Raw genomic sequence first — 23983 nt, forward strand, 5'->3', positions numbered from 1 at the left:
TACTATTTCACATTCCGCAGAAGGTTTAAAGGTCAGGCAATAAGAATATTATTGAGGTCTAGTTCTTCATAATACCAGCTCTCCAGACTATCAGCAAAATCAGAAAGAAATGTAGGGTTTGTTTGGGTTTTTTTAACTGGAGATGGGGATTTTTTTAATTTCCTAGCTTACTGAAGAAAAACCAATAAGCATTACTAAAAGCCGAGATCAGTTTAAAAGTCATGGAGAAATGGTCATGAAAAAGTAAAATTCACGTAGAGCATTCCGCTGAGACGGAGCTGTAGCATAACACAGAAAAGTATTTAAAAAAAAATAAGTCATAACTAGCCTTAAACATATGTTGGTGAAATCATGGAGTTTCAGAGGTTAAAAATTACAAGGCAATTACACTACTGAGTTAGTGATACTGTATAGCATGCATACTTTGGAAAGTAATTCAGCTAGTGTTAACAATGACACTCCAATTCTTCAAACAAATTATAACAGGAATTCCTGATTTGTATCATTAACAGAGCAGCGTTGCAGAAAAAGCTTTACCTTTTTAGGGCAATTTTTAGGTATGAATGTATTTTATTTCCAAATAAATTACTTCGCCTTTATAATAAGGGGGAAACAGTGTGCAAGGAAAATGAGGCAACCTTAAAGTGGATGAGTGGGTTGGAGGCTGGTACTGTCATCTTGCAGAGGCCGTGCAGGAACCCCTGGCTCTAATTAAAGAATACTACCACTGAATTCAGTGTATCTACTATTACACACAGCAGACTGAATCCCTCCCAGCAGTTATTTTGGAGCAACCCCATCGGCTTGTTCCGTCAGGGTAGTGGAATGCAGAATTCACCCAAAGAAATACAAATAATTCTGTGTTACGTTGGGTTAGTTTTGGTTAACTAATAAACAAGGCTTGACACTTTCAGAGTTTTGTCACCCTGTTTATGCAATAAATAGTCTTTAATTGTATCATCTGAATAAAGTATAAGCAGGCACGAACATTAGATATAAAATGGCATTAAAGCATTTTTCTGTCTTTTTTGTTAATCTATGAGGTAAGCCACAATGTTGATTATTAACAGCCTCCTCTACACTGCAGAGTGGCTTCAGCAACTCTGCAAATTGGCTAGATTTGAAGCTGTTAATTATGCAGTATAGTGTGCTCCATAAAGACAAAAATGAGCATGACTTGGCTCATTTCTCCTGAGAATAAATTGTAAAAATTGGACCTCTCTTTGGTTTGAATTCTGTCTTCACAGAGAACACAGACATTCCATACAACAGGCTTGGCAAGGACAAATCATGTACTCCGTTAAAAAATCAGAATATGTTCATAGTAAAATCACATACTGGCAGAAAGCCAGGGACTCTGCAGAGGTCCAAGGCTCATAAACAGGGGGTGCTTTTTATCATTTTGTCAAAGAAATTGATAAACATCTTAAATCCAAATATCTTGGAAATCATAAGGAAGGGGTTTTTTCCTTCCCTGCATTCACCAGCCACACTTGTATGTGTCTAGAACTACCTGATGGCATTTTGAGGTTACCGTCTGCCTGCTGTAGAAGGCAAAGGCACATTCTCCAACACACACTGCTCCTCTAACATCAAGGCACATGATAAGTGAGGGTGAGGGGATGGTTTTCTTTTGGCTTAGGCTCTCTGTTTAGCTTTTTATGTAAATGTAGATGTTGCATAACAAAATTTGACATGGTACTTTTACCTTAGGCGTCCAACTATACATCAGGGAATTTATAGAATGCTACTACTACTGAAGCAAATCTGTACATATTTGTATCATTTTCTCTTAAAGTGTGAAAGCAGATACACAAACCATAGAAGAAAAAACAGCTCCATAAATAGCAATGATTTTTTAAATCTTCTAGAAATATATTCTCATAAGATATTATGTCAAATATATGAATGCATCTTTATAGCTGTTGCAAGATTGTAGCAGTGTAACTGATACTAGTTGAAATATCCTGAAAGGAGTATTAAATGTTCAGTATGTCACAGTGATGAAAAGTAAAATGTCATATTTGCAGTTTGTTCTAAAAGTTTAAGTGAGCTAAAAAAGAATAGTACCCTTGGGACTTCAACTGTTTTTTTTTAAACTGACAGTGAAAGTGCCCTAATCCATAGAACGAAGAGGACTTTTTAGTTTAAACATAGTAAAATAATAAGTGTTAAATTCCTATCACTGTTTGGTGTCATTTAAATTTCTGCAATAAATGCACAAATTTATCTGGTGGGTTTTTCTGGGGGAGTTTTGACAAACAAGAAAGGGAATACTTGAAGAAAAACCTTAACAGTATGATTCAGGCTAATGTGTAGCATTAAATTTGTTATCAACAAGATGTATTAAAATGGAAACACTGAACCAGCAAAGCCATCTTTTGAGTGGGATTATTAAATTCATGGTTAGTCGCTGCTAATTTGTTAGTAGCCTTCAGTTGTTTGACAAAGCTCATACAAACTCATTTTGCAAAACCGATTATTAGATGAAATGCCCTCTGTCATTGCCACTGGAGGAATTGCTCTGAATCAGGGCTGTGTCACAAATGGAGTTAGCTGAATGATCTCAGTTCAATGCCATTTACCTAACAGAATTATGAAGATGATGCTGATGTAATGAATAGATTCTGCTCAGACAAATGTAGTCCCCTGGAGATAATGGAAATTCAGTGCAGGGCTGTTTGTTTTCTTTGGTTTATATGAAGAGCTTGGACTCTAATGAAGTCAGTCCTTGCACTTCTATCAGAATTATAGAATCCTGTTACTTTATGATTAATTATTGTTATTTGACAAAGTTCAGTTGAGTGAAAGAGATGCAATTATAGAACTGCTTAAGCTTGTTGGTTCTTGAAGACATTTTCTTTTAAATTATGCTTCTTTAGCAGGTGTATTTTGTTCACTGTGATAAAATATGTGTTAGCTAGAATAGCATAGTAGTTAGAATTAATACAGAACTGAATTCTGTCATGTATCCTACAAGAATACTCTGTTTTGTAGTCAGTATTTCATGAGCAAACACATTAACCAGCTATAGTCTATTCTGGAGGATCCTTCCCATCATTTTTTAAATTTTGATTAATAATTTTGGTAATTTTCATGCTTGTGAGAAAATTTTCAGAACAAAAGTTGTTTACATTTTTCCAAGTCAAAGAAAATGATAATACTGAGGACATGATTTTTATCAGATACTTAAAACAAGAATTTTTTATTAAAAAGGAGTCTCAGAGTTAAAAAAATAATGTAATATTAATATTAAGATTTTCAAAAATAAAACTGTTCCCTGTTTTTATGTTCTGTTTCATCACCATGTTCTTGAAATACAGCAAGAATCAAGAATGTTTTTCTGTCGTGAGTCTTTATGGGTGTTCAATAACACTATGAAGTATAGAAAACTGTAGCTATCAGAGTGTTAGACATTTTTCAGAGGCATTTATTTAAAAAGAATTTCTGTTGGAATTTAAGAAATAATTTTGCCTATGCATCCAGCAATGCATATATAGCACTTCATGTAGAACAGAAAAAAAGGTAAAATATTTTTCCTGTTAAAAAGCATCATGAATTAGTATTTGTCTTGTGTATATATAATAAAATAACTATTCATTCTTTTAGGGTGAAAAAGGAGATAAAGGAGAACCAGGACCAGAAGGCATGCATGGAACAGAGGTAAATCGTATGATAATGAAACAGTCAAGTTACAAACTTTTGGGTGGACAGTTAAGCAATGTAATTCAGAATTTATGTAAGGAGAGGGATTTAGAAATTATGTACCTGGAGATTTAACATCCACAAGATAATAGGGAAAGAAGAAGAGATGCATTCATGTGAGATAGCAGTTCTTAGGGCTTAATGTTGGACAGGGGCAAGAATCTGGTATATTCCATTATATTTCTGCTGAGGGCTCAGGAAATAAACTGAAACAAGTGTGGGGATTAAAGCAATATAATATAAATGAGAATCATTACTGGTTAGATAATGTGTTGGAAAAGAGGGTACTTTGGGAGGCAGGGTAAAGCTAGACCTGTAACTTTGCTTTCTGTAAAGGAAAATAGACAAGCTGTTAGCTGTTCATGGGTGAGAGCCTTGAGTCCCTCACTGTGGCTTGTGTCTTGTGTGCTAGAGTCAAAATTTCACTTTTAATTTTCACTGCCACGTTTTGCTGCCTACTTAGTTAACTGGACTGGTCCATATTTAAGTTAAAGCTTGAGTCTGTGTCTAAAAATACTGGATAATCCTGATCACTGAGTTCACACTCAAGCTTGAACATGAGCTTACATGAACTTAGATATGCCCACTGGGAAACCTTACTTTTGCCTATTTTATTTTTAATTTTTCATTTATTTTTGTATATATAAAACCAAGATGAGAGGCCAGAAAATCAGATTTTTTTTTTTTTCAATACAATACTAAAATGGTCAATTAGCATGATTTCAAAAGAATATTTTTTTAAAAACATAACAATAAAGTCAAGCAAGCTGGGTTTTTTTATCTCCTCTTCCCCTCCAGTCTCCCTCTTGACCTTCCTGGAGGTCTCCCTGGCTTTAAGTTTCAATGAAGGATACTGTTTGCTGTCCAGTTGCAAACCATTGCAATTGAAGGCAGAGAGCATCTTACAGATGGAGAATGACTCACATTAGGATTAGAATCCAGACACAGGATTTGGAAAAATTATTCAGCAGTACCTTTTAAAGCAACTTTAGCAAAAGGGTGAAAGGGTCAGCATCTGACACAAAAATACTACAGCAATCTAGCCAGGTCTACTGAAAATGCAGTAAAACAGACTACGTAATTATGAAATTTTACATCACCTGGCTTTTAATTCACACTGTAACCATAAAAATATTTTTCCTATTTTTGCTTTATTATAATGTAGTGCTAGATAAATTGGTCTATTTTTAAGTAATAGGGTATGTCTTTCATATGAAAATGTATACTATGTACTAAGCTGAAACTACATTTAGATATTCAAAGTGATGTTCTCTTGTAGCCTGCCTGTCTGTAAAGGTGAACCATATACTTCTGTCAAGCATACATATATGCTGACAGCATGGAAAAAACACATCTGTGTTTCTTTCCATAGCCCTGGTGACATTTCTGTGTTGGTCTTACATGATCTCCTTTACTACATGGGATCTTATTCCATCAACCTTTTAGAAAGAGTAAGGTATACTAAGTATCTGATGAACTCCAGGACATATTTAACATAGTGGCACTGTGAAAGTGAAAAATACTGAACATTTATAATTTTAAATATTTATTGAATTATTGCAATGTGTCAAGAAACAGTACATTATCATTGTGGGAACTGTCATTAAAACAGTTTGGAAGTAAAATTGCACAAGGCAATATAACATTGTATTTGAATCCACACATAATTCCTTTTTAACAACACTTACATAAAATGTTTTGGATTCAGTTATCACTGTGCATGGAGATGCCAGTCATTAAATTTAAAGGACTATGCATCATTCACTCTTTGTTGCTATCAATGTGTCTCTAACTCATTCTGTATATAGAAATGTAACATCTGATATTTCTTAAATAATCAAGTTAATCTACTTACATTGGTTTAATCTTCAGTGATGTATAAAGAAAACCTGAAAACACTTAAAAGTCTGCTGGCAGCTGTTGTCTCTTCCTGGGGAGTGAGGATTTCCATCCTCACGAGTGAAGAACTTTAAGATGATGACAGAACATTTTATCTTGCACAAATGGTAGAAACATATTTGAATGTATTTTTACCAAAATCAGGAAAGTAGGTGTCACAGACAGTTTTACTTGCTGTTGCTACTCATGTTTTCCTAGCTGTATGGAAAGTTCTTTCTAGAATGAAGTAGCATGGCAAAGGGAAGCCAGACCTGATTTGGAGACTAGGCTTTTTGTAATGATGATTCTATACCTAGAAAGTTTTAATTCCCTCATCCCTCACTGGTCGTGCTAACTGGGTCAATCTCACTGGGAGTCAGGTTTTGAGGCAGGAACTGTGAATATATTTAACTGTTCTGCACATCTCCCAGTTCATCATGCCAGGAATCTGAGCCAAAATTTAGAGTGCCGTGTCCCAGTCTGGGACATCATTCAAAATCCATCTGACAACATGAGTGCTTACTGTAAATACTACTCATGTGGTTGCCATTGTTTTTAGTTTCTTAAGGAGTAGTCATAAATAACATATTACTAATATATTCCTCCTGTGCTACATGTTCACATTATACCTGTAAGCAGGTATTTGCCTGTATAGGATGAACAGCCAGTTTAAGTAGTATGTCTCATTTATCCCTTGAGACTATTTTAGCCACTTGACATTACACTCAGGTGACACATTGCTGCCACTAAAATCCTGTAATTTTTTTATATGTTGCTTCCCTCCACCACTCTTTCAGATATCTTTTCGTACATTTGGATGTGAGACTTGCCTGCTTTTGTAATTGAGGAGTTATGAATTCTTTGGTCTAGCTGACAAGATGGTGATAAGTCAAAGGTTGGACTCGATGGTCTTGGAGTTCTTTTCCAACCCTAATGATTCTGTGATTCTGTAATAATGCTGTCATTTGTATCACTGTAGCAAGTGGAGCCTCATAGAGACGCTGTCTGAAAGAAACTCTGATAAATACATTCATATCCCATGTGGAATAAGGACAAATTTGCAATATAAATATCCATGAAACTATATATGGAGTAAGATCTATGTTATATTCATATTCTTACCAGTTGAACTGAAATGAAAAGAAAATCTTTATTGCTGAAACTTTTAGATGCTTTTTTGAGTCGTAATTTTCTTCATCAGTGGTGCTGGTAGGAATGAATAACATGGGATACTGCCAATTACTATTTGCCGACATAAATTCAGTCCTTCAGCAAAAGTAAAAGAAAACATCAAGTTTTATCATGCATGTGTCATGCATAGATAGTGGAAGATTAGTGTCTTTCTTGTAAATTGGAAAAAAAAATAGCCACAACCAAAAAAATCAAAGCTGAAATTAAAATCTAGTATATACATTAAACCAAGTGTTTAACTAGTTATTTTTATTTCTTCTGATGGAGAAGGTAATACCATAAGTGACTTTTCTAAAATTTTCCTACATAAAATGTTCTTATTCCTTATGAACCTGATGTCAAAGGATGGATCTCTAAAGTTCAGTAAGCAATGAAGACAATCCCAGGTTTTCAATCAAAGATGGAAAACATATCAGACCTTTTTATTTTTATACATGCAGGAAAAGGTAAACAGAAGTATGAACATTTTTAAAGGGATAGTGTCTTGATATGATAGTAACAGTTATTTACCTTCACACCCTCAGGGCCTGTCTGTCTAATCTTGAACTCTTTTAGCATTAGCATTGCAAGCAAACACATGGATAGGAAGGGAAGAATCCTATTGCTTGAAAGGATGAAGTTGGTAATGATATTTGTTCTTTCTAGAGTCTGAGAATTCTGTTAGGAACTAAAGTATAAGGAGATAGTAGACATTGCTCAGGGGATAGTAAATTCTAGTAGTGTACCAATTTGAAGTTTTTGAATTACATTAATGAGAAAAGAGCAATGACAATGTTTTAAAGTACATGAAAGATAAACTGAAAAAGTTTTGAGCTTTGAAAATATGTCGCTAAATTAGAAAAGTTATCCCAACTTATACAACTTGGTGTTGTACAGCTGACTCTGAAGCTGTGGTTAGTGTAGAATTCTATTTTATCTTTAGATTTTAAGGCTGCCCAGTGAAGAAAATGTAGTTCTGTTCTTAGTCGTTAGAGTATTTCCAAGTTCCGCTACTCAGTAAACTGATTTGATCTATAACAATGTATAAACATCATTGTTTAGGGTGTTGGATTGTGTACTGTATTTCCAGTACATTAGATAATATGTATTGTTCTAGGAGGTTTTAACCTGATGTGAAATTGAACCAGATTACTCTTAATGCAGGCCAGTGAATTGTAAATAACAAATTATGTTTTCCCCAACAGATATCTTTTAGAGTGAAAAATCAGTTCTCCTAAAAATATTATGGCAATCTTACAGCATGTTCCATTGTCACATGTGTGCAGCATGGCATATGCTGTACAAATAGACGGAGTTCCAGTGGGCAACACTTGGCTCATGTGGAACTGCTGAAGTCCTCTGGTTGAGGTCCAGCTGATTTTTGCTTTTTTTTCACTGAGAAGAGTGCCTGATGTCAGCTGATGGTACATTTTACCTGTTTTATCTATTTTTCCTTCATTCCATGAGAAGTAATACCATTGTCATCACCTCCAAAAAAACTGCCTCAAGTTTAATCTTTCCCCCACTGGACCCAATATTTCTGACTTCATATCCCTATTGACATTTGCAATATAATTGTTTTACAGTTACCTGTCTTATTTTATTTATATATAGAACATTTTTCACTTCTGCTATTTCCAGTGTTGTTATCTTGTTAGCTTTGAATCGGCCTTATACGTATATATTCTAATGTTCACTTCGCATTTTGGCATCCATAGAGGAACCATAATGTAACTTTATTGTGACCGATAAAACGACCAAGCTGTAGTCCTTACAGAGGAGAAAACATAGCAGCTGAAGACTGTTCATCAACTCAAAAATGCATATTATTATATTGGTCCCAAAAAGGTAGAATTAGATTGGTATAGAATTCAGTAGCTCGTTTACTCTCTGTTAATGAGAGCTGCTGGAATTTTTAGGCAGTTCTTGAATTCCTGGCAAATCTGATAACAGACTCAGACTGACAGAAACTTGTTAGTTTTCAAAACTGACCTTGTTCTTGTAAAATATTGCAGAAAACAAGCTTTTCTAATTTAAGCTTTATTCTAAAATCATAATTATATCTGTTTAGATAACCACATTCATTTTACTGAAGCATTCTGTTCTGGTGTCTGCCAAAGACAGGATACCATACTGTACTGCGCTAGAAGGGGCTACACATTTGACTTAGCACAGGAATTCTTATGACATTTTGGAGAGTGAGCAGCAGCTAAACCTCTCAGCACCTTCAAAAGGGTCACTCTAAGGAAGAATAGGCATAGTGCAGTCCCAGATGTGTTTTTTTCAAGCATTGAGTATGTCTGGAACTTATTAAGATTATAATATTTTTAAATGTATATGTAATGTGTAGGAGAACCAGAAATACTTCTAATGGGATAGCATTCTAAGCAATTTTTTTTTCTGATACTACTTTCCTTTCTTGGGGTTTTAAACTACAAATAAAAGCTAATTCAAGTATTTTAGAATAAATACGTTATATATAAATCTTCCTGGGTCCTTAAAAATCCACCTTCAAACACTGCAAAGCTTGTTGTCAAACATGTACTTTCCCCTTGTTCTTTTTATTTGAGGTCAGCTTCTGTGGTCATCATCTCTGCAGTAGCTGTCAGACTACACACCTCACCGAGGTGCTCTGCAGGAACACTACTAAAAGCTTTAAATACAGCAATTAGGAAAAATGAGGTTCATAGTTTGACAGTGCATGGCTCAGGCTCAGTATCTTTCATTTGCAGTTGCCTTTTCTATTCAGTAGACACTCACAGATATATATCACTGCCTGTGAGTTGCAGATTTTTTTTTAGTGATATCTTTTCTCTTCTGTAAACATACAGCCAGAGAACTAATTCTTAAACTCATGCATATTGTTCCACTGCTGATTTGCTAGTATTGATTTTGAATCAAATCCATACAGTTTGCATACCTGAAAAATCCCTAAAATGGCTTTTAGAATATGGAGTGACTGTGTTTTATGCAGTCTTTGAGGAGGAGGTGGAAAGTAAAATGTAGTAAATGGAGACAATATTAAGGCTATGTCATAAATATGCAGATTGTAAAAAGAAAGCAATTTTTTGGCTTGGTTTTTGAATCCATCTGCCTATCACATTTTTTAAGTTCAAACAGCAAAACTACTTCTGATTTAACTATTACGTATTTGGCAAGCTTAATAAAGGACAAATCAAAGCTAAATCAGGGGTATTTACAACAACCACAAATTTAATCCAAAGTGGGTACTTAAATGCTCATATAGTTCTAAATGATGTTCCTTCCAGATGGTGAATTAATGTAATTTTAGCAGGAAGTGAAGTTGCACAAATACGCAGTATTTAGAACACTCACTGATTTAATGTTTCTGTACCCACCAAGGCACAGATGTTAGTTACCATTTTTGTGCCAGTTGTCTCTATCTTTCCAATAATTGCAAACTGAGGAAGAGAGTTTGCAAGGACAAAAAGGGAGCCAAGAACAACTTTAGTTTGTAAACCATAATTCAGATGTAGATTATCTTTTCTATCCTTGTCCTACTTAACCTCCAGAATAATAATGATGGTGGCCTAGTTGTGCGGTATCTCATTATGATTCTGTCCTGTATTGCCTACATTGTTACCATTTCATTTCTAAGTGAAATCTTTGAACTTGTACATGGTCTCCTGTCCCTTGCTGCTAAAGCAGTGATCAGAGGGAAGACACAAGCAAAGCTCTTGGCTTATGCAAAAATGAGTTCCTGGTAGGTTTGTCCAGCACGAGAATTAAGTTCAATTGTTGCTGCAGAATGGGTTGAAATTGCTGGGCATATTTCAAAACCTCTTGCTTTTCCATTTTTTTTTTTTTTTTTTTTTTGCTGCAAGAAGACCACAAAGATTATGTGCTGAATGCTAAAGATTTTTTTTTTTTTTAGTGCTTCTGGTGAGAACTTGTTAGCAGAAGAGCTGTATAATAGATATTGTAGGGGGTAGATTCAGAATAGGTATAAATAGGAAATACTTTACAATAAAAATGGTTTGCTCAGAGAGGTTGTAGATGCCCCATCCCTGGAAATGTTCAAGGTTGGGTTGGATGGGGATCTGACCAACCTGATCCAGTTGACGATGTCCCTGTTGGTTATAGGGGAGGTTGGACTAGGTGACCTTTAAGTGTCTCTTCCAACCCAAACTACTCTGCCCCTGCAAGTGTGAAGTTGCTGCATGTGTAATGTGTAAGGCTAGGCAAATAGTATTTGCTTCTCCAGCTGAAGGCAGAAGTAAGGAAGGAAGTATGAAAGAATCAATTATTTCTCTAATTGCCTTTTCAAACACTGGTGAAGATGAGAGTGTTGGAAGATATGCAGCAGCACTGAGCTGTACCTTCCTGTAGCTCACTAGCTCAGCATTGCTACTTGAAACATGGACTTTGCAGTTCTCTGTCCATCTCTGCCTCTTTCCCAATTTTAGAGATGTTTAAGTGAATGTACTAGTACTGTCTAGTATTATATTTTATCTTTGTTGACCATGCAAGACACAGACCTACTGGGACTTCAAAGGAACTTTGCATTTCTACTTGCCACTTGCCATAATGGGGCACAATAAAGTAGACTGGCTTTATATGTTTAATTATGTGTTGAAGACACATGTGGTCTTCGATAGATATCTGTCTGTTCACAAAATAATGAAAATGAAGGATTTTGAGATAGTGCTAATAATGGGATAGAATTTTAAGGCTTAACTGTTTAGTATATAGTAATTCAAAGCACTGTAGGATTTAGTCCAACATTTTTCACAGATGACAACAAATAAGTATTTCTTTTCTTTGCCCAGGGACTAAAAGGTGACCCTGGCAGACCTGGTGTGGCTGGTCTGAAAGGAGAAAAGGTACTTTTTTAATCTATTAAGTTGTATGTGTATGTGAGTATGCATGACATTCTTCAGTTGTGAACACATTGCCATAACTATGTGTGACAAACACCCACTGCTGCCATTTGTGTAACTTAAGGATTGAAGAATATGAATACAGGCTGACTAAATGCAGAAGACGAGTATTCTTTATCACAACAAATTTTAAAAGGAGTTCTGAGCAGGAGAATTACTCTGTGGATGTTCTTGTTTGCTCCCATGAACTAAACCTGAAGGTGTCAAATATGATTCATACCTTAGCAACCTAATTCTGTGAATGTTTTACACAGTCAGATGTCTTTAAATATGTGAGCTGTCACACTGACTTCAGCAGCCACCTTGTGCATGTAAGCTGCAGCTTGTAACTTAACATATGCAAATGTGTTTTGAAGGATTGCTTTTTTTTTTATAGCTCTGAGTCATTTATGCAGAGGCTTGGCAATTTTTTTCCTTTTAACCTGTGGTAAACTGTGTATATGTCTGCCATTACTGGAAAAGAATATCCCTTTACTCACACATTTTCATAATGAACATGTTTGATGATTATACTGAAATTACTTCTGCAGTGGTGCATATTCTCTAAAATGACTAGAGGTCAAATATATTTAACTAAAGAGATTGCTGATTTATTTACTCTCCTGTTTTAACTAGGGAGATGCAGGACCTCCAGGACCAGCTGCCTTGAGTGTGAGTACATGTAAAACAAAAACAAACAAAAGAAAATCCCTAAAAAATGCTGCACATTTTTCACTTATTTGCAGTGTAAATACTTTCCCTAATAAACATAAGAGTCAAGTCCCTCTCTTTAGAGTGCCTCAGCATTTTCTATATGGCTTGTGAAAGGAATTCTGTAAATATGAAAAAAAGCACATTTAAAACATCTTGTTTCCCACCAAATGCTAACAAGAATATTATGTTCTTTATTCTGTGTATAAATAGTATAGACTTGTTGAAATGAAAGAATTCCCTTGTTATTTTTAGTGAAAAACATTTTTCAGTAAAGCTTGCAAAAATTACTAATGTTTTTAAGATACAGTATCAGGCTGTATTCTGGCTAGATAGTGCTATATAGATGGTGGAAGATGTTCTTAATTTTCTTGCAATGATCCTTGCCCCAAGCATGTATAAAGCCTGAAGAAAAGTATCCCCAAAATTCTCCAGGGCAAGTTTTGCTTTATAAAAGTAATAAATTCTGCTTGAATTCTAGTGGTTGTGTTCATGAAATGAAAGGAGAAGCCCTCCCATAAAGGATAGTCTATTTGGATAAAACCAATTCAGAATGGTGCAAAAGAGCACAGGAAAAATGAAAAAAAAAAGAAATAGATAGAAGCTCCCAAATTACCAGGCTGTAGTTTCACAATATCAGTAGCTCTTCCCCCATAACTCAGTGTTATGAACTACTTCTACACTATTCATATTACCCATGTAATCCTAAATAAACTTCATAAGGACTGTCATTCATAATGTAAATTATTATATATTGTCTTTTCACTCTTTTAATTTCCAAAACCATAGCAGCTTCTCCATTAGATCTTACAAACATGGAAGGATATAACCAGAACCCCATATGATAAAGATAAATTCTATTCTTAAGGCTTCAAAATTAAGTTGCCATGTTTTACAGTACTTGTTTTTTGGATGATGAAATCTAAATATTCTGTATCTTGATTTCCTGGGGATAAGTTAGTACTGTGTCCCAAGATCAATGACTCTTTGCTGTAGTTCATGTCTTGCTAGAGGTAAACAGGTCCATTTATGGCCTTCAGTTCTTGAGTATACAGTCAAAAGGTGTGTTGGAAGAGTTAATATTGAAATATTAGTAGTAAACTGCAATAGAATTGTTACTGCAGTGGATGGATTGGATAGGTTTTGTTTTAGATAGATTCTTACAGGCCTTGAAGGGATCATTGAAATAGGAATAAGACATGTCTGAGGATAAGATAGGAAAAAGAACTGAGGATATCTATTTTGTGTGCGCGATAAGAGCATTTTTTATGTAAATTGTGGAAAAATTATGACATCCATTCTGATAGAAGCACTTGGATATGTTCCTCTTCTGAATGGGTTCATTGTGTTAAGCTGCAGTTGTGGACACTTATCTTTCCTAAGAATTGTACTTGGAGGTCAGTAGTACAATATCGAAAATCAAAAGCTGCTTTCAAATTGACTGAACTTACGCTTTCTGTGATGTGATGTGATTCACTTTCATAAAATGGACTATTAAAAAATTGCATTTCTTTGATTATGGAATGCTGTGCAAATGTTTTAGTTCAGTCAATACAGGCACAGCAAGATGTCTCTGTGTTGGTACATTCACTGATGGTTGTCTTCACAGTTTTTAAAAGAAAATATTTAAATTTTCGGAAAGCAGAGGGATGTTAGTAACTGACATACTGAAATGTGGTTTTTGTGCAGCTGCTAACTGAGAGAAGAGATAAGGGTTTAGCAGTTTGAAGACAGATTACAACAGTGTGGGAATATGTGGCCCAGCAGGAAGGCTTTCTCTCCCTGCCACTGTAAATAGTCACGCGTTTCTGCTGGCAAGAGCTAAAAGAAGATGAATGACATGAATGATGGTGGCTAGGGGAAAATCTAGTCCTCAGAGTTGTTTTATTTGTGTGACTTCTGTGTGGCCATGACTCCTACAATATATAATAATGAAAGGAAGATGTCATATCTCGCTGTGAATAAGAAGTAGGTCAGATAATGTCAAGATCCATGTGTCACTTAATGAGAATGCATTATGTCAGGACCATTCATGCTGTTATACCCAAAATGTGGCATAAGCGTTTCAGTTAAAGCAAAGTTTTAAAATGTTCCATTCATTTGGGACTCAGGCATAGTGTCATAAATTTATCCTCTGCTTATAGTCATATTTATGTTTTCCTAATTTGAAAACTATTTATTTTTATGCAAAAGATAAATAAATTATTGTGCTGAGGGGCAAGGAGGGAAGAGGAGTGAAAATTATGACACACTGTTAGAGCTAAGTCCAAAATGTGACTTTTGGGCAGGGAGAAAGGGAATATTAAAAGGGACTTGGTTTTGCTCCAAATGGGCCTGGATCACTGATCTTCTGCCTCAGTTCAATTGCACAGTGAAACAGGCAGAAAATGATGGTGTTGTACAGAGCTCTTCTGCCCTGTGCAGCTTTTCCATTCCTAGAAATTTCCATAGAAATCATACATCAGTGGAAAAAGCTGAGGAGATCTATAGTATATTGTAGAATCAGTATAAACTAGACCATCAGCAGTGTTGTTCAGGGTCAGAACATTCTCCCCATACACAGACCTGTACCATGGTCCTGTCCTCAGCATGGGGAGTGTGAAGGTGGCAAAAGACTGAGACTGCTTCACTGCAGTCATTTCCAAACATGGTTCATGGTCCTTTGGTCCAGGGAGAGTTGTCTGTAGGTAATTTACAGGGGTATGTAACAGCAAATAGTAGAAACTCTTGTTTTTTCATTTTTCTGTGCTATTGGTGCCTGCAAAAGTCTAAAATATGTCAGTGACTCTGTGTCTAAAAGTGTTCAGGCATCCCTGATGAGTAGGAAATCCCCCACTACTCAGAACCATGAGAAGCATGGAAACATGAGAAAATATAGAAGAGAGTAAAGTTGCCAGTACTTGGAGGAAAAACCTGTATTTTTAAGTGTTCAGCTGACAGATATAGCCGTTATCGTATGGAATGAGGGATACTTTGAGGTAGTATGTATGGCAGAATTCATAAATACCCAACAGCTGTAACAACCTATTAGGTACATGAGGATATGCCAAACTGCAAAACAGAGGAAACAATACCACTGGTTTTTAAGTTGCAAAAATTATTTTATGAGTTTGAAATGGAAATTTCATAGCTCATAAAGTGCATTGATCTAAAAAAATAGTAGAACTCTGGATCATCCTGTTTGATGTCCTTAACAGAAATTTCATACTGAAATTCTAACACATGCACACTTAACAAAATTTCTTACTTGCAGCAATAGTAGAGAATTCAGAAAGAGATGGGATTAGAGTTGAATATGTTTCTGTACATTTTTTTAAGGCACATATGGAAGTCTTGTTAATATGATTTCATCAATCATGCGTAAAGAATTAGAGAAAATAAACAGCATTGTAGTACAAATATTCTAAACTGTAAAAAGAAATATATGAAAAAGTTTATAGGCTTTATGTAAAATCCTAATGAAATTAGTAATTTCAATAGTTTTAAGTATATTTGTTTGATTGAGGCATTTTTCACACAAATGCATTTTATTGTAAATTTGACATATATATATGCATATTTGAGCCCTTTTAGTAAAGATGTAAAGTTTTCCTGTGTTTCTATGGAGTCAGTTAACACTACACAAGTCCAGATATACATATTTATTTTGTCTCCTCATCTATGATGGTAGTTTCATGGGAGTAGTCCAAAGTCATGATTGGTTCTTTATGCAGCCTTTAATTTCTCTGCTATGTTCTGAATTTCTCTGTAAGTACTAGGTGTGTCTTTTCTTTAGTACTTTTCAGGTGACTTATGAATAAATGCTGCAAATATATTTTGAATTTTTCTCCTTTATTATGTCCACTTTATGCAGCAATCTGTGGGGTTTTTTTTAAAGTTTCAGTTCCCTGATCAATTGTACTGTAGCTAAGGAACCTTCAGAGAAGAAACGGGAGGGATTTTACTGTTCTGTTGTGTGGCTTTGTCAAAATATGGGATTTAGTGGCAGAAGCTGGGGACTGTTTTCTGCAGGGTCACAGCTGGCTCTGCAGCTTGCCCTCTCTGGTATCCCCAGCTTAAGCCTGTGCGTGCCGTGTCAGAAGAGTGACAGGTGAGGGAAGGTAGCGTAGCCATCTCTTGTAAAATATATGATAAGTATTCCTCTTGACACTCGATACGCTGCTTTTGGTTCCTGAGGAAAACGAGCGTCCATCCATACGTTCCTGCGGACCTATCCCTTTCAGGAGTTATAAAATAGTCACCCAGATGGCACCAAGTGTTTACTCAGAAGCTGAGGCTTAAGTCGGTCACAGACAGAAGTCCCCAAGACTTGCTTACTAAACAGATAGTTGGAATGTTGGCTCCTAGGTCTGGTTAAATGGAGCCAAAGGAAGCTGACACACTAGTGTGCCGTGTAGGCGGCTGTGGGAGGAAGTTGCAGATTCAGGTCCGGGCAAGCTTCACTTGTAACTTTTGGCTCTCCCCTTCGTACAGAAATATCAGCAACAGATTACACAGCTTTTTCCTCAGCTATTCATGTGAAGCTAAAGAAGGAGACACATACCCTCCATTAGTAAGCAACTCAACTAATATTGCCCTCACTTTCTTTTCATGGAATGACATAAAGGAAAGCAATTCTACTTAATAAAGAAAGTATAGAGAGAAAATTACATTTTCATTCTAAATCTCTTCTTTTCTTGCACATACTCAAAGAAAAATCTGAATTTTTTCTATTCGAGCCTTTTTAATTGAGGTATATTAATTTCATGACAATACTAAAGTGTTCAGTTGTTTTGCATAAAATATAGTGATCTTTAGCTCTCACAAATATGCTCTTTTTCAAAAGGCACTTTTTAAGTATGGGAGTAGATTCTATTAAGATTACCTCTTTATTAATATAGAAAATGTTTTAGCAGTTACAGTCCAGTTTTTATCTTCTTTGTGCAGTAATACTGATACTGAAGGCGCAAGTGAAGATTGATAGCTTAGCTTCATATAAAATTTGTTTTTCAAAAATTTTCATTCTGCTAAATTGACATGAATGCAATTTATATGTCCTCCGTTAGAAGAATGATTTGAGAATAGTCCCATATGCAGTAGACATCATTGTAATAAATCATTTCAAATTACTCTGCAGGATTTTAAATAATGCTTTTTTTACTCACAAATAAGCCTATGTTTATTAAAAGTACTATGTTCATGAAGTGTGAACTTCTGTGAAATTGCTCTTCCAATTTCCCTTTGAAATGATTGTCTCTCAAGAAACATAGATTTTGAGTTAAGTTACCAGAGAGAGCTAAAGAAATAACCAAACCCAAAGCATAATGAGATCAGTGAGGAACATATTTTCTGTTTGCTCCAGTAATAAATTATCATGAAAATGTGGCTGATCATGTATTCTGGCAGACTGAAATACTTCTGCTAAATGCTGTCTCCTTTCTCAAAGAAGTAAATGGGTTGACCGCAGTTTTGAAAGAAAAATGGCCTAGTAGCAAAACAGAATGGTAACACTGAGACCAACATGGTGTACAATGGATGTACTTCAGCAAGGATGTGAATAAGACAAAGTCATGTTCAGAAATGGTGAAGATAGAGGTAGTCTAATTTCCCTCATAAATGGCAATACAGCAGGAGATTAGTTATCTTTCTGTGATTTTCCTGTGCCATTTTCCCCATATTTGTATATTCCCACATATTTGTAACAGTGAGGTGCGTCTGTGAGCTCAATATGGTACAAATAGGCCCAAGAGAAAAATACCCTCAAAATACGGTAGAAGGATCACAGTGACAGTCATGACCTGCACAATAGAACTTGTTCTCTGCAAACACCTCCTGATGAGTAGATGCATTTAAGACCTAATTGAAATGCATCTTGTTGCATGCTGTCTGGAATGCTGTGACGTTCTTGCATCAGTGCGTCCACAGCAGTACCATCCATCCCACAAGCAGTATTTGAGTGGCTGGAGAAGGCTCTTCATGTTAGTCAGGATGCAGTTATTCACTGTGACCACAAGTTGTGCTTTGTCAGGAATCTGGGAATCTGTGATCGCCTGTTGAATTGTGTAATTTTGTACTGCTCTGCTTGAGGAGCTTACAGAGGGATCATTGTATATATAATTCAACAGTATGATGGCTTTTCCTTATCCTGACAAGGATTGTGCTTTAAAAAACTAGGTCAAACCCCTGCAGTGGGAATTGCCCACCAGTTTGCTTTTAAAGTGGTTTAGTGTTGATGTTGTTGCAGCAGAGCTATACCTTTCTGTTCATCAATAAAATGTTCTCAGATTCCTTAGCCAAATCATGTCTATTATAGCTAGGTGTTTTTGAAGTGGCAAGTTTTAGCACTGTAAAAGCTTGCATATTCTAATGGTTAAAAAAAGACCTATTCTTGCATTAGCACAAGATGTTTCTGCAAACCTAATTTAGGCTATCTCTGTCTTTGCTTGACTTATCTCACTAAACTACATACACTTTCTCCCCATCTAGTAGCATTTATTTTGTAAAAATTGAGGTCGTATGTTTGCTGGAATTCAGTGAGGAAAAACTGGATGAGAGTAGTTTGTGTATAGTACACACAAACCAATCTATAAGGGACTACAAGGAAATAATTTTTGTGCTTTAATTAGACCTGCCTTGTTATTTTTAGCATTTGCATTATATTTAATCTGTTTTGAGAAGGAAACGTATTTCAGCTTGGAATGTATTTCAGCAACACTACCTACAGGTACATAAGGCAACTATGTAGCCTTCTGCTTCAAAAACTATCAGCTGTGTTTTGAAGCAACTTTCAGAATACCAAAATATACATTCTTGTGTAATATTTTACTGTCTTGGTATCCACCATAAGCTTCCGTAATAAGTAATAAGAATAACAGCTTTAAGTAACCTCACTCTTCTACTTCAGCGGGGATTTTTTTTTTAACTTTGTTTTATTTACTGAGAGGTCACAATAAAAACTTTGCTTTTTGAGAGTATGTGTTTAGGCAGTTACTCTGAGTAATTAAATTTATGAACCAGGTCTCCACCACGTCTCTGCAGATGCTCATTGTGATGTATCAGGTATTTACAAACATTTTTTTATCTGCAGAGTCATGTGACAGGATTTTAGCCCTTTTATAGTAAGGAGCTTCTGATAGCTACATGCTGGCCTATACATTTTAAATTAATAGCTTCTGAAACTTAAAACAGCTTAACAGGCTGAACTGGTAGCTACTTGTACTGCCACTTCCTAACACATTTTTCTTTTATTATCTCAAGTTAAATAATTCTTGTTATCTTTTATCTCTTGATACTTGCAAAAAATATTAGCTGTTAAGTATTAAAATGTTAATTTCTACTGGTACTTCCACTGACAAGCAAGTTATTTTAAAAGCTCACTTATTCTACTGCAGCATTTTTTAAATCTGTTGTTTTTCCTGGATACCCTTAAGTAAAGCTTAGACTAAGCTTTGATGATATTTCATTTAAATATCTGTCAGCACACACTTCATAGTGTGTTTGCTTTTTCTATTTTATATTCTAATCAGCACCTTTTCCCTTGTCAGCGCTTCCCTTTACGATTTACCTCTTATAAAGGAATTCACAAGTTTCTGCTCTCCTTATTCAAGATTTTGTACAACCCTCTTGTGCATCATGCTTCATCTCTTTTCATAGCCATCCTTATTTACTGTGACAGAATTTCTAAGTTTCAGATGCCCTTAACCACATCCCCTGTTTACTGATTTTTTTTTCCCAAGCTACATGGTAACGTTCAAGACATTTACACTTCATGTTCCTCAAGCTCTTTCAGGTACCTAACTCCAAGGGGCTTGCCTGGTCTATGACAGGAACAGGCTTTATAGACTGTGTTTGTTATTTTAGTTCACTTCTCTGTGGAGTAGGTAGAAGGCTACCACCTTCCAACCTCAAAGGTGGCCTTGCAGCATCAGAAAAATCCTATACATATTAGGCCACCTCTAAGGATGCATCATATTTTCCTGCCAGTCTGATGTCACAGGAATAGGCTGGTTTTTTATCTCACTTTGCCTTGTGCTATTCCTAGACATTCTTTTGCTCATCAGCATACCCATCCTCTGGCCAGTTCAAGAGTATCAGAGTGACACACAGTGAATTATTTCAATTACCTTTCATTACATGAAGGGGACCTATAGAAAAGATGGAGACAGACTTCTTAGTTGAGCCTGTTACAATAGGTCAAGGTATAATGGTATTAAACTGAGGGAGGGTCAATTTAGATTAGTTATAATAATGAAGTTTTTTACAATGAAGCTGGTAAAAGATTGGAACAGGTTACCCAGAGAGGTGGTAGATGCCCCATCCCTGGACACATTCAAGTCCAGGTTGGAGGGGCTCTGAGCAACCTGATCTAGTTTAAGATGTCCATGCTCATTGCAGGAGGGTCAGACTAGACAACCTTTAAAAGGTCCCTTCCAACCAAAACCATTTTATGACGCTATGATTTTAATTGCTTTGGATGTTGTTTAACTGGGGAGATGGTACATGTACAATTGATTCCCTTCTGACAAAAATGTTTTCAACACAATTTACAGCTGATCCTTGATCTCCAAACAAAGATCTCCAGAAGTTAAATAGGAATAAGACCTAAGAAATACTTTGATTTACCTTCCTACAAATACATATTTCTATTCATTGATAAGTTTTATAGGAGTTCAAGTTTTATTCATCCCTTCAGACAGAATTCTCTGTAGAAAAGGGTTCTTTTATATTTCTCCTGCAGGTTTCTTCTGCAGTTATTTTTCCAGGATACCTTTCAGTGAATGTTGAGCAGGGATGGCAGTGCTAGGTCATTACTTTGGCCAAGTTACTACAGTTTCACAGCTGTGTTAGTTAACATGCCCCATGTTGTTCTATCACTTTTTAAACCGAAGATCCCAATGAAGTTGATGTGAACTTTTACCTCTGTTTCAATATCAGGATATGGCTCCTTGTACAGGGGAGTCCTCCCTGCCTAGTTACCAATTGTACGCTGCTCTCCTCCCTTTCCTTGAAGATAAATCTCCTTATCTGGTTCCTTTTTCTAGACAATAATATTGTAGAGAGAAGAAAAAGAATAAAAGTAGTTCTTGGACAAAAATGTTGGCTATTAATTATCATTATTGTGCAGTTACATTCTTGTGTAATTCTTGTCCCCTTGGAGCCTTATTGTGCAGATATGTGAGGCTAAGTATTTCCTCCGCCATAAAACAGACATCACAGGTTTTCATCTCATTCCCCTGCGTAAGTTGTCACTAGAAATGAAAGATTAACAAAACAAAATTCCACCTCTTCCTGAATTCCCAGAATTTCTTTACAGAATTAGAATATTGCTAACAGTTGGACAGACAGAATTCTCTGCAAGTTCTGTGTTAACCTGAGGAAAAACTAAAGAAGGTTTACAGAGGTCACATTGACATACTGCTTTATGGTTTTGTGCATGTGTAAGCTACATATTTTGCACTGTAATGAACTTACCATGATTTATTTGTTGGACACAACATTGTCATGTATATTCTAGTTCCATAAACTTATGGTGAAAGATGAAAATGGTGTGCATCAACTTTGTAAAAGGTCCTAAACCTTTTCCTGTTTACACTATAAAATGAAATAGAAGAAGAAATATCCTGTAGTGAAATACTCTCTGAGGTACATTTTTAGCTTCAGTGTTTGAAAGTGGAGAAAAGGTAGGAATGGAAAAGCTCTTGAAGTGACTACTTTTATTTAAAATTGAAGTCGGACTTTATTCTAATCAACTTAAAACATTACTTGAAGATCTATGAGCTAGTAGCTTTGAAATGTCTACTTACTCTCTCAAGTTTATCTTGGGAATTAGAGATCATAAATGAACTTTTTAAAATATTTTTTGGAAATCTGGGTTCCTTTTAAAATCATGATTCTCAGGGGGCCTAAGTTCACCCTTATTGGGGCAATAAATATGTGTAGCTGATTCTAAATTAGGAGTTTGAATCTGACCAAAAAATAATTCAAGCTGAAGCAATGCCCCAGTCTGAGTCATTTAAATGGCTAAGAATTTAATATTTTAATATTTTGAACTCTTTTATAAACTAAAGGTAAGTTCTTTAATTTTATTACACCCTGTAACAATATACAATATAACATACAAGACTTTTTTTTTTCATTATACAAAGTAGAATTGTTCCATACTCTTTGCTTGTTGCACTGAAACTGATTTCATGTTTCTTGTTACTATAATGGAAATTGAATTGCTTCCTCAAAGTAACATGTTCCATGGTGACTCATAAAATAAAGGGGGAGTGGAAGGAAGAATGACTGCTTTGAGTTGTTCTGAGTTGTTATTTGAAGGCTTTATGATTACATTGTACATTAATCAGATATAAAATTAAAGCCCTAAAGTGTCAGAACTGGTCTGTGATTCCATCTGTGATTGAAAAAGGCAGATTCTTGCACTAAGTTCAGAGAGAAAACTCACAAGTCAAGGGTATATTCAAAACACCCAGAGTTCCTGTGCCTGGTCAGAGGAGAGAGTGAGAAAAAAGTGGCACAGAAGTGTTTTGAAAAGCTGAGCCAGACACACAGAGGAAACAGCACAGGCCAGTTCTCACAATGCAGCAAACATAAGGTCTTCTGCTATATTTAGTTCCCTTTCCCTGCCTTCCCTTCCCCCTTCAGTGCCTATATTTGAATTTGAGTTGTAGAGTAAGTTGTCTTTCATTTAATATAATTTTTTTCTCCTTTTTTCATGTGGTATCCTAACTTAATAGAATATTCACTTTTCATATAATATTGTAGTTAAATATAACTATGCTTAATTAGTGCTGACTTACCTTTTCTTTTCCAAAGCCTTTATATGGTGGAATGTGAGTCATAATTGTTGTTTGCATTTTTTTTTGAACCTTAATATAACATTGAAAGAATTGTTATGAATAACCAATTTTTATTATTAGAAATAAAGGCCTTGTCTTGACATCTGGCTCTTTGGACTAGTCTTAATTCTATAGAATAATAGAAGATGAAAATAACACTGAATGTTTTATTTGTCTAATGTTCGTATTTTCAGGGTTTGCTGGAGGGTCCCCAAGGTCCACCTGGCAAAGAAGGTCAAAGGGTGAGTAAACTCAGTGAACAACTGGTGAGTGTGCTGACTGACCTTGATGTGCAACTTCTGTCTAAGCACTAATAAAAAATGGTAAGGTAGCAGCTGAGTATGAAGCATGCTGAAAACAAACTGAGCTTTGACACTTGAGTTCTCTCCAGTTGAGGGAGATTTAACAATTTCAACCATCTAAAGTGTTTTAATGACTGGCAGCACAGATGTAGATATTGTATTTTGTGCAATGTGTTTCTGCTATAATTTTAAGTTTAATAATATTAAAACTTTTCATTTGATTGCAGGGGTGAACCATACCTTACAACATCTAAGATATATGAAAATATGAATTTAGGGTCATTATCTAAAATATTAACAGAAACCAGTACTGTTGACCCAGGCCTTGTAGATGCCATTACACAAGTGTCAGAGCCTAAAACACATATACAAAAAAGAAGATACAGTAAAGGGTGGTGGGGAAGGGTGGGTAGATTATGAAAAATACATGAAATAAAACCTTTGGTTTTTCAGAATTTTAATATAATGAAGTAACTGACTGACTGGTTTCTCCATGTTCTATTTTTGTTTCCCCTGA

At 35.6% G+C, this 23983-nt stretch overlaps 1 protein-coding gene across 10 annotated transcripts in view; it reads left to right on the forward strand.

The window, feature by feature from the left end:
• COL19A1 (collagen type XIX alpha 1 chain) overlaps positions 1-23983 on the forward strand; it is a 188179-nt gene that overhangs the window by 88456 nt on the left and 75740 nt on the right. For all 10 annotated transcript variants that reach the window (XM_051777715.1, XM_051777713.1, XM_051777716.1 and 7 more), the window contains 4 exons: positions 3610-3663; positions 11544-11597; positions 12270-12305; positions 23359-23406. In XM_051777715.1, the coding sequence (XP_051633675.1) occupies positions 3610-3663; positions 11544-11597; positions 12270-12305; positions 23359-23406 (192 nt within the window). The remainder of the gene's footprint in view (positions 1-3609; positions 3664-11543; positions 11598-12269; positions 12306-23358; positions 23407-23983) is intronic.

This window comes from Manacus candei, unplaced genomic scaffold (genome assembly GCF_025592945.1).
Source record: "Manacus candei isolate 608988 ecotype Guabito, Panama unplaced genomic scaffold, ASM2559294v1 h1tg000011l, whole genome shotgun sequence".
NCBI classification, from domain to species: domain Eukaryota; kingdom Metazoa; phylum Chordata; class Aves; order Passeriformes; family Pipridae; genus Manacus; species Manacus candei.